This window comes from Penaeus vannamei, chromosome 3 (genome assembly GCF_042767895.1).
Source record: "Penaeus vannamei isolate JL-2024 chromosome 3, ASM4276789v1, whole genome shotgun sequence".
In the NCBI taxonomy this organism is placed as follows: domain Eukaryota; kingdom Metazoa; phylum Arthropoda; class Malacostraca; order Decapoda; family Penaeidae; genus Penaeus; species Penaeus vannamei.
The window spans coordinates 47,354,331-47,369,330 of record NC_091551.1 but is presented as its reverse complement, the minus strand read 5'-3'; the positions used below and the strand labels follow the sequence as shown (position 1 = coordinate 47,369,330).

The following is a 15,000-nucleotide window of genomic DNA, read 5'->3' as shown; positions in this document are numbered from 1 at the left end:
TCTCTACCCTTCCCCCTCCCTCCCTCTCCCTTTTCCCCTTTCCCCCTCCTCCTCCCCCTCTCTCCTTTCCCCCTCTCCACTCCCTCTCTCTCTCTCTCTCTCAGCAGGAAATCCCCCCACCCCCATCGCTGCTGGCTCCCTCTCCCCCCCCCCCCTCCCTCCGCCTCCGATGCCTCCCATTAAGATCCTTCGTAAAAATAATCTCGCGGAAGAGCTTCAGTTTTCGTAATTATTATCAGACTCAAAATTTGAAAATAAAAAGAAAAAAGGAGAGAGAAAAAGAATTCAATAATCCGCAACAGAAAAAAATAAAGGGGAGATGAGAGGGGAAATTGGAAAGAGAGAGGGGAGGGGGATTAAAGAGAGAGAGAGAGAGAGAAAGTGAATGGTAGACAGACGGATAGAGATAGATACATAGATAGATGGATAAAGATAGGTAGACATATAGATAGACAGAGATAGGTATATAGACAGATAGATAGGTATATAGACAGATAGATAGAGATAGATAGATAGATTGAAACAGATAGATAGAGAGAGATAGATAGAGAGAGAGAGATAGATGGATAAAGATAGACAGAGATAGGTATACTGATAGGTAGATAGAGACAGATAGATAGATAGATAGAGGTAGGTAGATAGATAGATAAATAAATAGATAGAGATAGGTAGATAGATAGGTGTATAGTTAGATAGATGTGTGATTGGTAAATAGATAGATGAATAGAGATAGATATAGATAGACAGATAGAAAGAGAGAGAGAGAAATGAAGAGAGGGTAGAGTTGAGAGAGAGAGAGAGAGAGAGAGAGAGAGAGAGAGAGAGAGAGAGAGAGAGAGAGAGAGAGAGAGAGAGAGAGAGAGAGAGAGAAGGAGGAAGCGCACAATTGCATCCGCGTCTGTAAGAAACAAAGACAGACAGGCAGACAGACAGACGCAGACGCCTAAACCCCCGAAACAGGGACAGGGAAACAAAACGCATTCCCTTTCGAAATTCCGAAGTGCCTCCTCTCTCCTTCCCCCAGTCCATATTTCCCATTTTCCGTTCGGAGTAAGGACTCCCGCTCCATCGATTCTCCTGTAGGATTTATCTGGAATTTCGTATTTTCCCGGGACTGTTTTCATCCAAGCCTGAAGACAAAATTGCTTTCCAATACGGCTTTCGAAAGACCATAAACGACAAGGAAAGCGAACCCGCACACACCAACATATTAGTTTGAATACACAAACTTTATATATTTGTTTGAGTCTCCCCTGCGCACTTGGAGATAATTTACCGTCGTAGAAAACGGAAGAATCGTCTCCTCCGTTCGGGAAAGTAACTTTCTTTAATATCATGAAAATTACGATTATTCTTTTATCTTCTTTTTAAGAATTAACGGATAAACATTTTCCGAACTGAGGGAAAAAGAGGAAACAAGAGGCGATATTCCGATGTTTAAGCGACCTGCAGGATAATAAGAAAGGAAAAGAAAGTGAATGCAAACCTTTTGGAAATTAAAACGCGAAAAATATCTAAACATTTGCGGCGGCGGCGGACAGATGGCGCTGGAGTGGAATTCAGTCTGTGGTCCTATTCTTACATACGTTCACAAATACGCACAAACACACACACCCTTTACATATGGGTAATGTGTCTATTAATGCAATTTTGACATGTTAGGCATTATGTACACACACGCGCGCGCGCGTGCGCTATATATATATATATATATATATATATATATATATATATATATATATATATATATATATATATATATATATATATATATATGTATATATATATATATATATATATATATATATATATATACGTATATATATATTATATATATATATATATATATGTATATATATATATACATATGTGTGTGTGTGTGTGTGTGTGTGTGTGTGTGTGTGTGTGTGTGTGTGTGTGTGTGTGTGTGTGTGTGTGTGTGTGTGTGTGTGTGTGTGTGTGTGTGTGTGAGTGTGTGTGATTGATAGATAGATAGTTAGATATAGATATAGACATATATGGATATTATGGTATTGATGTAAAAGTAGATTTGATTAAATAAATAGACAGATATAGATATGAACGTGGATAGATAGATTTATAGACAAAGATATAGAAGTAGATATAGATGAATAGATTCATAAGTAGATAGACAGAAGGATAGATAGACAGATAAAGACATACACATCCATAGCCGCCACATAATCCAGAAAACTAAAGAAGAACCTAATTTAGCATTTAAATATTTCCTCAAATGAAAGTTAAAAAAATAAAAAAATAAAAAAAAACGTGAGGTCTCGACGTCAGCTGAGGGTGAGACCGGGTCGCCTGACGAAGAAGGGCTCCCGCAGCCACTGATTTTCTTGGGAGAAGTTCGAGGCCAATGTTCAGGCAAATTCTTGGCTTGTCCGAGGATGTGTTAATGAGAGAGAGAAGGAGAGAGAGAAAGAAAGAGAGAGAGGGGGGGAGAGAAAGAGGGAGGGAGAGAAAGAGGGAGAGAGAGATAGAGAGATAGAGAGAGAGAAAGAGGGAGAGAGAGATAGAGAGAAAGAGAGAGAGAGAGAGAGAGAGAGAGAGAGAGAGAGAGAGAGAGAGAGAGAGAGAGGGGGGAGAGAGAAAGAAAGAAAAAAAGAAAGGAAGAGCGAGAGAGGAGAGAGAGAGAGAAAGAGAGATAGAGCCAACGAGAGAGAGAGAGAAAGAGAAAGAGAGAGAGAGAGAGAGAGAGAGAGAGAGAGAGAGAGAGAGAGAGAGAGAGAGAGAGAGAGAGAGAGAGAGAGAGAGAGAGAGAGAGAGAGAGAGAAGAGCGAGGAGAGAGAAAGAAAGAGAGAGAGAGCGAGAGAGAGAGTGAGAGAGAGAGCTAGCGAGAGAGAGAGAGAGAGAGAGAGAGAGAGAGAGAGAGAGAGAGAGAGAGAGAGAGAGAGAGAGAGAGAGAGAGAGAGAGAGAGAGAGAGAGAGAGAGAGAGAGAGAGAGAGAGAGAGAGAGAGAGAGAGAGAGAGAGAGAGAGAGAGAGAGAGAGAGAGAGAGAGAGAGAGAGAGAGAGAGAGAGAGAGAGAGAGAGAGAGCGAGAGAGAGAGAGAGAGAGAGAGAGAGCGAGAGAGAGAGAGAGAGAGAGAGCTAGCGAGAGAGAGAGAGAGAGAGAGAGAGAGAGAGAGAGAGAGAGAGAGAGAGAGAGAGAGAGAGAGAGAGAGAGAGAGAGAGAGAGAGAGAGAGAGAGAGAGAGAGAGAGAGAGAGAGAGAGAGAGAGAGCGAGAGAGAAAGAGAGAGAGAGACTAGCGAGAGAGAGAGAGAGAGAGAGAGAGAGAGAGAGAGAGAGAGAGAGAGAGAGAGAGAGAGAGAGAGAGAGAGAGAGAGAGAGAGAGAGAGAGAGAGAGAGAGAGAGAGAGAGAGAGAGAGAGAGAGAAAGAGCGAGCTAGCAAGAGAGAGAGATTTATCACAGCCAACCCTGGATAGCCTATCCCGAAATATGTAAAACTGAATTTCATAAATATTGAACATTTAAGAATGTTGGAAGTCAGAATCAGTTCATATTTTAATTCGCGTTTGAATTTTGATAGATTTATTGAAACAGGATCTGCCTATTCTATAATCTTATCCATCTATCTATCTATCTATTCTGTTTCTATTCATCACCTTTTTCTTTCGTTACCTTTCACTTTGTTTGATATGTGTGTGAATCTGTGTGTGTGTGTGTGTGTGTGTGTGTGTGTGTGTGTGTGTGTGTGTGTGTGTGTGTGTGTGTGTGTGTGTGTGTGTGTGTGTGTGTGTGTAGTGTGTGTGTGTTTGTGTGTCTGTGTGTCTGTGTGTCTGTGTGTCTGTGTGTCTGTGTGTGTGTGTGTGTGTGGTGTGTGTGTGTGTGTGTGTGTGTGTGTGTGTGTGTGTGTGTGTGTGTGTGTGGGTGTGTGTGTGTGTGTGTGTGTGTGTGTGTGTGTGTGTGTATGAATCTGTGTGTGTGTGTGTGTGTGTGTGTGTCTGTGTGCGTGTGTGTGTGTTCATGTGGTGTGTATGTTTGTCTATGCTAATTTGCTTTGTACGTTTGTTTGTGCATGTGTGTTTGTTGTGTGAATGTTTAATTGTACGTATTTGTTTGTTTGATGTGTATGTGAATGTGTATGTCAGTGTGCGTGTTTGTTTGTTTGATGTGTATGTGAATGTGTATGTCAGTGTGCGTGTTTGTTTGTTTGATGTGTATGTGAATGTGTATGTCTGTGTGCGTGTTTGTTTGTTTGATGTGTATGTGAATATGTATGTCTGTGTGCGTGTGTTGATTTGATGTAAACGTGTTGGATGTATGTTTGTACATGTGTGCAAGTTTGATATGTAGTGAGTGTGTGTGTGTTTCTTAAATGTATATTGATGTGGGTGCGTGTGTGTGTTTTTCTTATGTGTACATGTAATTGTACGTGTTTCTTACGCGTGTATGTGAGTCTGAGTTCATGTTTATTTTTCATGAGCGTTAGTTTTATCTGTAACTGAGCGTGTACGTATTTGTTACATATGTGTACCGCGTGGACGCTTGTTTGTGTACACGTATTTGTGTCTCTGTTCACGTGCACATCTCCGCGCCTCCACTCAGCCCTGGAAAAGAAAGGGAAGAAGCAACAGAGAGAGAGAAAAAGAGAAAGGAAAAGAGAAGAAATCAAAAACGGCCGATCAAACGTGCTGGCCTTTATTGGTCCTCTGTTTCTCGCTCGATTTTTCTCTTTTTTCTACTGTTTCACGTTTTTCTTCTATCTTTTTTCTCCTGTTTCATGTTTTTTCTTCTTTCTTTTTTTCTCCTGTTTTATGTTTTTTTCTTCTTTCTTTTTTTCTCCTGTTTCATGTTTTTTCTTCTATCTTTTTTCTCCTGTTTCATGTTTTTTCTTCTATCTTTTTTCTCTTCTTTCATGTTTTTTTTTTTTCTTTTTTTTCTCCTCTGTTTTGATTTTTTCGTCTTTTTTCTCCTTTTTCATGTTTTTCTTCTTTTTTTCTCCTCTGTTTTACATTTTTTCTTTTCTTTTTTCTCCTGTTTTACATTTTTCTTCTTTCTTTTTCTTCTCCTGTTTCATGTCTTTTCTATCTTCTTTCTCCTGTTTCATGTTTTTTCTTCTTTCTTTTTTTCTCCTGTTTCATGTTTTTTCTTCTTTCTTTTTTCTCCTGTTTCATGTCTTTTCTTCCTTTTTTCTCCTCTGTTTCACCTTTTTTCTTCTCTATTTTTCTTTCTCTTATTCTCTTTTTTCCTACCTTTACTCTCTTTTCTATTTCTTTGCATTTCCCATATTCTCTCTTTTTTCTCTTTATCTATCTATAGATCTATCTATCTATATAAAATTGCTTTCCCCCTCCCTATCTCTATCTATCTATCAGTCTGTCTATCTATCTATCTTTCCCTCCCCCTCTCAATCTATCTATCTTTCCCTCCCCCTCTCTATATATATATCTATCTATCTATCTCCCTCCCTCCCTTCCCCTCCCTCCTCCTTCCTCCTTTCCTCCCTCCCCCTTCACTCCCTTGCCCCTCCCTTCCTCCCTCCCCCTCCCTTCCCTCCCTCCACCTCCCTCCCTCCCTCTCCTCCTCCCCACCCTTCCCCCTCCCTCCCTCCCCCTCCCTCCCTCCCTCCCTCCCTCCCTCATCCGGACGCCCTTCCTCGCCACTCATTAAGCTCCCTCTCCGCTCCAGCTCATCATCCGAACTGACGCCGCCTCGAAAGCCCGGCCGTAAGTAATCAAATCCTCGTCCGAAAGCCATTAAAAGTCCGTGTTCACCTTGATGTTCCGACCCGTTGATGATGACTTGGGTTTAAGTTCATTTTCCTTTTAAGTTCGTCTCGTGGCTTTTCATTTCGAGTTTTTTTTTTGTTTCTTTTTTCTTTTCTTTTCTTTTCTTCTGCGGGTTTTACGTTTTCTGTTTGTGTTTTGCGGGAGTTTTGATGAGGTTTATATATCCAGGTAGACACATGGATGGCTGATAGATATATAGATAGATACATGTATATACAGGCAAATAGATTAATAGATATATAGATAATACATGTATATACAGGCAAATATATTAATAGATATATAGATAGATACATGTATATACAGGCAAATAGATTAATAGATATATAGATAGATACATGTATATACAGGCAAATAGATTAATAGATATATAGATAGATACATGTATATACAGGCAAATAGATTAATAGATATATAGATAGATACATGTATATACAGGCAAATAGATTAATAGATATATAGATAGATACATGTATATACAGGCAAATATATTAATAGATATATAGATAGATACATGTATATACAGGCAAATAGATTAATAGATATATAGATAGATACATGTATATACAGGCAAATAGATTAATAGATATATAGATAGATACATGTATACACAGGAAATAGATTAATAGATATATAGATAGATACATGTATATACAGGCAAATAGATTAATAGATATATAGATAGATACATGTATACACAGGAAATAGATTAATAGATATATAGATAGATACATGTATATACAGGCAAATAGATTAATAGATATATAGATAGATACATGTATATACAGGCAAATAAATTAATAGATATATAGATAGGCAAACAGATGAATAGACATATAAACTTATAGATCAGTGAAGATAGATAGATAGATAGAACATATTGATATACACATAGATATGAATAATGTAGATATTCTTTCTTCTCTCTCTCTTCCTTCATTTTCGCATTTCATCCTCCTCCTGCTCCTCTTCTCCCTTCTCATCATCCTCATCCTCATACTTCTCCTCTTCCTTCCTTCTCCTATTTCCTCCTCCTCCCCCTTCTTCTCCTCATCCTTCTCCTTTCCATCTCTAGCTCCTTGTCATCATCATTTTCTTCCTCCTCCTCCTTCTCCTCTTCTCTTCCTTCCCATCTCCTTCTCCTCCTTCTTTTAAGCTATAAATGACGTTTACAGTAGCTGGTCCTCCTGAGATGGCGGAGGCAGATTGGCTCTTTCTCAAGTTTTTCTTCGAGGAGTTAAGGGAGGTACTTGGGAGGATGAGAAGAGGAGGAGGAGGAGGAGGAGGAAGAGGAGGGGGAGGAGGGAGAGGAGGAGGAGGAGGAAGAGGAGGAGGAGGAGGAGGAGGAGGAAGAGGAGGAGGAGAAGGAGGAGAAGAGGGAGAAGGAGGAGCCGAGAGGAGGAGGGGGAGGAGGAGGGGGAGGAGGAGGAGGAGGAGGAGGAGGGGGAGGAGGAGGAGGAGGAGGAGGGAGGAGGAGGGAGGAGGAGAAGGAGGAGGGGGAGGGGAGGAGGGAGGAGGAGGAGGAGGAGGAGGAGGAGGAGGAGGAGGAGGAGGAGGGAGGAGGGGGAGGGAGGAGGGGAGGAGGAGGAGGAGAGGAGGAGGGGGGAGGAGGAGGAGGAGGGAGGAGGAGGAGGAGGAGGAGGAGGAGGAGGAGGAGGAGGAGGAGGAGGGAGGAGGAGGAGGAGGGAGGGAGGAGGAGGAGGAGGAGGAGGGAGGATAAAGGAGGAGGAGGGAGGAGGAGGAGGAGGAGGGAGGAGGGGGGGAGGGAGAGGGGGAGGAGGAGGAGGAGGAGGGGGAGGAGGAGGTAGAGGGGCAGGGGAGGAAGAGGAGGAGGAGGAGGAGGAGGAGGAGGAGGGGAGAGGAGTAGGAGGAGATGGAGAGGATGAGGAGGAGGAGGAGGAGGAGGAGGAAAGATGGAAGAAGGGAGGGAGGGAAAGGGGGAGGAGAGAGGAAGGGAGAAGGAGGAGGAGGGGGAAGAGAGAGGGAGCGAGGGAGGAGGAGGAAGAGAAGAGAAGGAGGAGGGAAAAAGGAAAGAGGGAGGGAAAAAGAAAAAAGGGGGGAGAGATGGAAGGAGAAGGAGGGGGTAAAGGAAAAGGGAGAGAGAGAGAAGACAGAGTGAGAGAAGGAAAAAGCAAGCAATCAGACAAAAGAAAAAAAAACAGACAAAGAAAAGCCCTCCTCTCCCTCTCCTACCCCCCTTCCCTCCCTCCCCCTCTCCCCTCCCTCCCCCTCCCCCTCTCCCCTCCTCCCTCTCCTCCGCGAACAACAAACCTCGCAACCGAAGTAATAAAGAGCGAAAAAAAAGACATAAAACAAAACTAGAGAAGTGGCCGAGCAGGAAGTCCCTAAGCGGCAACCCTCCCCGCCCACCGCCCACAGATCCTAACAGAAATCCTTCAAGATATCCTACGGCACTCGAGAGGATCCTCCGACGCTCAGATAAGAATCCCCGGACCGGTCCTGAAGCGAGGAAGTTGGGGGGGTGGGGGTGGGGGGTGGGGGTGGGGGGTGCTGGTGGGGAAGGGGGGCCGCCACTGAGATGATCGTAATTATTATTGTGACTATGATTGTTTCTGGGATCAGAAGTAGTGTCGTTGTTATTGTTGTTAATGTTATTGTTGCTGTTGTTGTCATTGCTATTGTTATTATTAAGACTATTACTACGATCATTAGTGTTATTGCAATTAGTAGCAGCAGTAGTAATACAAGTATCATCATTTTCAAAATAATTATCACTGTTTTTGCTATTTCTATTACTATTATTATTATCATTATTACTGTTATTGTTATTGCTATCATTATCATATCATCATCATCATTTTTTTCTATCACTATCCCTATCATCATCTTTATCCGTATTATCGCCGTTATTATCATTCTTCATACCATTAATACCATTATCATGATCGATGTTTATGTTGCGCAAGTCAGTACAAGCGTCTAACTAAATAATAATATACATGTTTATGTAATTACTCTTTCCTTCCACTTTTAATTACACTTCCCATACGCGTGGATTTTGTTCTACGTCGTCGAATAAGAAAGGAGAAGAGAGGGAGAGGGAAGGGAGAAAAGGGGAAAAGTGAAGGGGCGAGGGTGAAAGACGGAGGAGAGAGAGAGAGAGGGAAGATAATAGAAAAACAAGGAAAAAAAGCAAAGAATGAAGAGAACGAAGAAGAGAAGGGAGAGGAGAGAAGAGGAGAAGGAGGAGAGGAGAAGATTTTGCGCGTGGATTTTGTTTTGCGTCGTCGACTCCCCGAAGGCAGCGTGAGCATCGGGAAGCGCAACCCCAGGTCACTGTTTACGTTGAGCAAGTTCGTACCGGCGTGTCAATAGATAACAATAGACATATATATAAAATTACGCATTTTCTTGCCTTCTTACACACGTGTTTTGCTTTATGCTGCTGCGTACTCATAAATTTACGTATTTTCTTGCCTTCTTACACACGTGTTTTGTATTATGCTGCTGCCTACTCACCCAAAGCCAGCATGAAGATCGAGATGCGCAACCCTGGCTCGGTGGCGGCCATGTTGCTTTCCCGCGACCTGAAAAAGACACAAGAATTATCAATATTTTTTCTTGCTTTTATCATTTCATTTATTGTCATTATTCCCGCGACCCGAAAGGGATGTTATAAGAATTGTTATTATTTCTATTAAGGGGAATCTGATGAAAAGTGCTGTTTGGTTGATTATGATTAAGAAAATAATCACGAAAATAATGATGGTGATGATAATTGCAGTAACTGTGATGATTTTTGTAATGATCATGATATTGGTTGTGACAGTAGAAAAAAATATGACAATAATGAAGGGAATTCCATGAGTAACGATGATTACAATGATAATGATGATTACTATAGTCGTTATAATTTTTATCCTATTTTCTTTTTTTATTACTATCTCCTATCATTATTGCTAATACAATAACAAGAGATAATCAGACTGTAGAAAGGCCGTTACCCCCCCCCCCAAAAAAAAAAAATAATAATAATAATAATAAAATGAAATAAAATAGAATGAATATCCAAAAATAATGTTGGTAAAAGATCATATTTATAAATCCTCAAAAAAAAATTATGAAGCGCCAGAAAACAGCTATAGACGCCGGAATGGCCGCCGCAATAGACGCCAGAAGAGCCAACCCGTGGAATCCGATCCACCCGATGCATCACGAGTCCATTAGGTGGAAGGTGGAAGCTGTCGGTGGAATTGAGACCATTAAGGCGGAGGAATGGAAGGCCTCGGGGGGGAAAAAGTGGATTAGATGGAGCGTAACGTGGATGATGGACTTAGTGGATCATAAAGGATGGTTATGAGAAGAGGGTTTTGGGCTGTGAGGGATGAGGGGGGGGGGAGTGAGCAGGTGGTGGTGGTGGGGGGAGGGAGCGGGGGGAAGAGGGGTATGATGATTATAATGATGATGATGATAATGATAAAAAAAATTATTATGATAAAAATAATGATAATAATGACAATGATAATAATGATAAAAATAATAATAATGGTAATTGTCATTATGGTGATGATAATAATAATAACAACAAGGATAAAGATAATAATAATAATGATGATGATGATCGTAGCAGCAACAATAGTGATAATGAAAATGACAATAATGGTACGGACAGTGATCACCATCCTCATGGTGATGATGATGCTAATAAAGATTATAAATTATAAATTATTAATAAAGATTATAAATTAAATAAATAAAGATTATAAATGATGATTATAAAGAAGATATAATGATAACGACAGCAACAACAATAACAAGCAATAATACTAACAATAACCATCTTTTAACAACAGAATACTAACGGCCGCAAGAACCACTTCCCGAGAGCCACAAACCCACAAGGAGAGCCAGGTAAGTCTCGCCCCCTCATGGCACGCATCGGGAGAGCCAAAAAACGGATGATGAATGGCAGCAAGCGCGCCCACGCCCACGCCCACGGCAAGGGCGTGAAATGGCTGCGGACTTTGATAACAGCAATAACAGCGGAGCAAACGGATTTAATGATGGTGTTCAGAGAAGATGATGAGAGACGTCTTGGGGTAGTTCTGGTGGTGAGTGGTATCAGGAGCCGAGAGACGGGGATAAAGGTGGGGGAAGGAGAGAGGAGGAGGGAGGGAGAGAAAGAGAGAGTGGAGGGAAAGGGGCGAAAGAGAGGAGGGAGGGAAGGAGATAGAGGGAAAGAGAAAGAGAGGGAGGGAAGAGAGAGAGAGAGAGAGAGAGAGAGAGAGAGAGAGGAGGAGAGGAGGGAGAGAAGAGAGAGAGGGGAGGGAAGGGGCGAGAAAGAGTGGAGGGAGGGAAGGAGATAGAGGAAAGAGAGAGAGAGAGAGAGAGAGAGAGAGAGAGAGAGAGAGAGAGAGAGAGAGAGAGAGAGAGAGAGAGAGAGAGAGAGAGAGAGAGAGAGAGAGAGACAGAGACAGAGACAGAGACAGAGACAGAGACAGAGAGAGAAAGTTAGAGAGGGGCCGTTAAGGATAGACAAATAAAGAGACGAAGGACGAGGAATCTAATAAAGACGGACAAACACACCAAAAGACAAACAGACATAGACAGAGAGGGCGAGCCGAGCATACGCCGCGACCGTCCATTGGCCGAGAGAGAGAGAGAGAGAAAGAGAGAGAAAGAGAGAGAGAGAAAGTAAGAGAGGCATGGCGAGGCATAGACAAATAAAGAGACGAAGGACGAGGAACCCAATAAAGAGGGACAGACACACCAAAAGACAAACAGACATAGACAGAGAGAGCGAGCCGAGCATACGCCGCGCCCGTCCATCGGCCGAGAGAGAGAGAGAGAGAAAGAGACAGAGACAGAGAGAGAAAGTTAGAGAGGGGCCGTTAAGGATAGACAAATAAAGAGACGAATGACGAGGAATCTAATAAAGAGGGACAGACACACCAAAAGACAAACAGACATAGACAGAGAGGGCGAGCCAAGCATACGCCGCGCCCGTCCATTGGCCGAGAATATCTATCTTCCCATTTGTGTCTCCCGGGGAATTCATTTGACATTAATATCTGATGAATAAGAAATGCGACTGGCCGGCACTCGTAGGCACTGCCCTCCGCCTCTCCCCTCTCTCTTTCCCCCTTGTTTTCGTCTTCTCTTCCTTATTCCTCTCCTCCTTCTCCTCCTTCTCCTCCTTCTCTCCTCTCCCTTTTCTTAGTCGTTCTCTTCATTCTTTGCTTATTTTTGCTTTTCTTTTTTTATTTACTGCTTCCCTTTCTCTCTCCCCTCCATCTTTCACCCTCGCGCCCTCCACTTTTCCTTTTTTTTCTCCCTTCCCTCTCCCTCTCTTCTCCTTTCTCATTTCATCCTCTCCTCCCTCCCCCCTCTCCGTCTACCTCTTCTCTTCCCCCTTCTATCTCCCCCTTCATCTTATCACACTTTTCCTTTCCCTCTATCCCTTCTTCTCCCTCCCCCCTTCCCCCTTCCTTCTCCCTTCCCCCCTCCCCCTCCTTCGCCCTCCTCCCCCCCTCCGCTCTCGCTCACCCACTCTCATTTCATATCCATTGTTGATCAAGATTCGTTAAGGTTTATTGCCACTTATATATATTTTTAATCAATTAGTTTATTTATGTATCGACTTTTGTATTTGTTATTATCTAATTTTTCTATTTCTGTTATTTTTTTATCTTACTTTTTTGTTTTTGTTTTTGTTTTTTGTTTTTCGGTTGAAGTCCCTTTTGATGACGCTTTTTTACTCCGACAAAAGATCTAATAATCATAAAGCCTTTTTTCCTCCTTTTCCAAGGGAGTGAGGAGTAAGGGGTTATGAGGAGTTGGGAAACTACAAGGAGGAGCCCCGAGGAGTCACCAGGAGTTATCCAGGGATTGGTCGTCGCGAGTTAGAAGGAGTTGTGAGGAGTTTTCACAAAGATTCTGACGATTCATTAGCGGCTGGTTCTCGGGGCGCCTAACGAGCAGTTTGTGGCGATTGCTTTTGGGGAGACGTGTCTGAGGGGCCTCTCCCGGGGTGCCATTTCTAAGGGGGTTTTGTGAAGGTAGACATCGCAATGATGCCATTTCAAGGGTGCCATTCCTAAGGTTTTGTGAAGGTAGACGTCGCAATGATGCCATTCCCAGGGTGCCATTCCCAAGGAGGTTTTCTGAAGGTAGACGTCGCAATGATGCCATTTCAAGGGTGCCATTCCCAAGGAGGTTTTGTGAAGGTAGACATCGCAATGATGCCATTCCCAGGGTGCCATTCCCAAGGAGGTTTTGTGAAGGTAGACATCGCAATGATGCCATTCCCAGGGTGCCATTCCCAAGGAGGTTTTGTGAAGGTAGACATCGCAATGATGCCATTCCCAGGGTGCCATTCCCAAGGAGGTTTTGCAAAGGTAGACGTCACAATGATGCCATTTCAAGGGTGCCATTCCAAACCTGCTCTCTTTCGGGTGCCACTCCCAAGGTCCTGGCCGTGGGTGCCACAACAAACCCGGCATTTCTCTTTCCTTGGGTGCCTATCCTTTGCCATCTTTTTTATCTAGCTTCTAGAGTGCCATTCCTAGATTCCCGATTCTATGATTAAAGGTTCCTAGATTCTAGATTCTATGATTCCCGACACTATAATTCACAATTTCTAGATTCCTGATTCCAAGATTCCCTATTCGCAATTCCTAGACTCTTGATTCAAATCTTCCCTATTCCTAGAGTCCTGATTCCAAGATTCCCTATTCGCAATTCCTAGACTCTTGATTCAAATCTTCCCTATTCCTAGATTCCTGATTCCAAGATTACCTCTTCCTGATTCCTGATTCCAGGATTCCCTATTCCCGATTCCAAAATTCCCAATTCCCGATTCCTAGATTCTTGATTCCAAGATTCCCTATTCCCGATTCTTGATTCCAAGAATCCCCATTCCTGATTCCAAGATTCCCTATTCGCAATTCCTAGACTTGATTCCAATCTTCCCTATTCCCGATTCCAAGATTCCCGATTCCCGGATTCCTGCGAGCCGGTGGCGGGCAGGGAGGGCGGCCCCGGGTCGGACGCATAATTAGGCATTCCCGAAGCACAGCGGCTCAGTCGTCCGTCATCCGTGGGCGCGGGAGGACGGCGCCTTATCTTCATTAGGCCGCCCGCGCGCTGCCCTTCGCCCGGACCCCAGACCATGCTCGCTCCTGCTGTTTTGTTTTGTTTTTTCATTCTTTCTTTCTTTTGTGTGGTTTTGTGTTGTTGTTTTTTTCTGATGGAGTGTTTTATTGGTGTATCTTTCCTTTTTTTTTTTTTTGAGGGGGGGTCATAACTTTTTATTTCTTACTTCTTCATCCACCTCTTCCTCTCTTCTATTCCGCCTCCTCATTCCTCCTTCTTCGTCTCTTCCTTAAAATCCCACTTCTCTCTTACACCGACCCCCATACCTCCCTCTGCATCTCCTTACCCAGGATCTCCCTCCCCCTTCCCCCTCCCCCCCCTCCCCCTCCCTCTGCATCCTCTTATCCCCCACTTCCTTGCACCTTCCTCCTATTCCTTCCACATCCTCCCCCTTCCCCCCCTCCCCAATGACCACACATCTCCCACTTCCCCTCCCCACCCCTCTCTCCTTCCCCTCACCCCTTGGCCACCCATTTCCATTTTCCCCTCCGAATTCCCCTGTCAACGCCCCTACCCCTTCCCCCTTCCCCCTTCCCCTCACCCCTTGCCCACAATTCTCCCCTCTCTCTCCCCACTTCCATCACCCTCTCTCCCTTCCTCCCCCTCCCCCTCCCCCCTTTTGCCTACAGCCCTCCCTCTCCACCCTCCCCCTCCCCCCCTTTGCCAACAGCTCTCCCTCTCCCCACCCCGCCCCCTCCCCTCTTTGCCTACAGCCCTCCCTCTCCCCTCCCCCTCGCCCCCTTGCCTACAGCTCTCCCTTTCCCCTCCCCCTCCTTCTCCCCTCTCCCTCCCCCTCCCCTGCACACAACAGCCCCTCCTACGGCCACAACGACTCCAGCGAGGTCTCCGCCGCCGCCTCCTCCGCCTGCTCCTCCGTCGGGAAGGAATGCGGTCGGGGCGCTTATTGCTGCTGCAGACGCGAAGGACGAGGGGAGAGGGGGAGGAGAAGAGGGGAGGGGGAGAAGAAGGGAGGGGAGGGGGAGGGGGAGGGGGGGAGAAGAGGGGAGGGGGAGGGGAGGGAGAAGAAGGGAGGGGTGGGGGGGAGAAGGGAGGGGAGGGGGGAGAAGAGGGGGAGAAGGGGGAAGAGGGAGAGGGGGGGTGGAAGAGGAGAGAGAAAGGGGAGGTAG

General features: G+C 44.3%; 1 protein-coding gene across 1 annotated transcript in view; it reads right to left on the bottom strand.

Moving 5' to 3' along the window:
• The window catches only part of LOC138859972 (uncharacterized), a 100,538-nt gene that overhangs the window by 79,351 nt on the left and 6,187 nt on the right, over positions 1-15,000 (bottom strand). Inside the window, exon 2 of the mRNA XM_070116534.1 lies at positions 9,239-9,306. Coding sequence (XP_069972635.1) covers positions 9,239-9,306 — 68 coding nt within the window. The remainder of the gene's footprint in view (positions 1-9,238; positions 9,307-15,000) is intronic.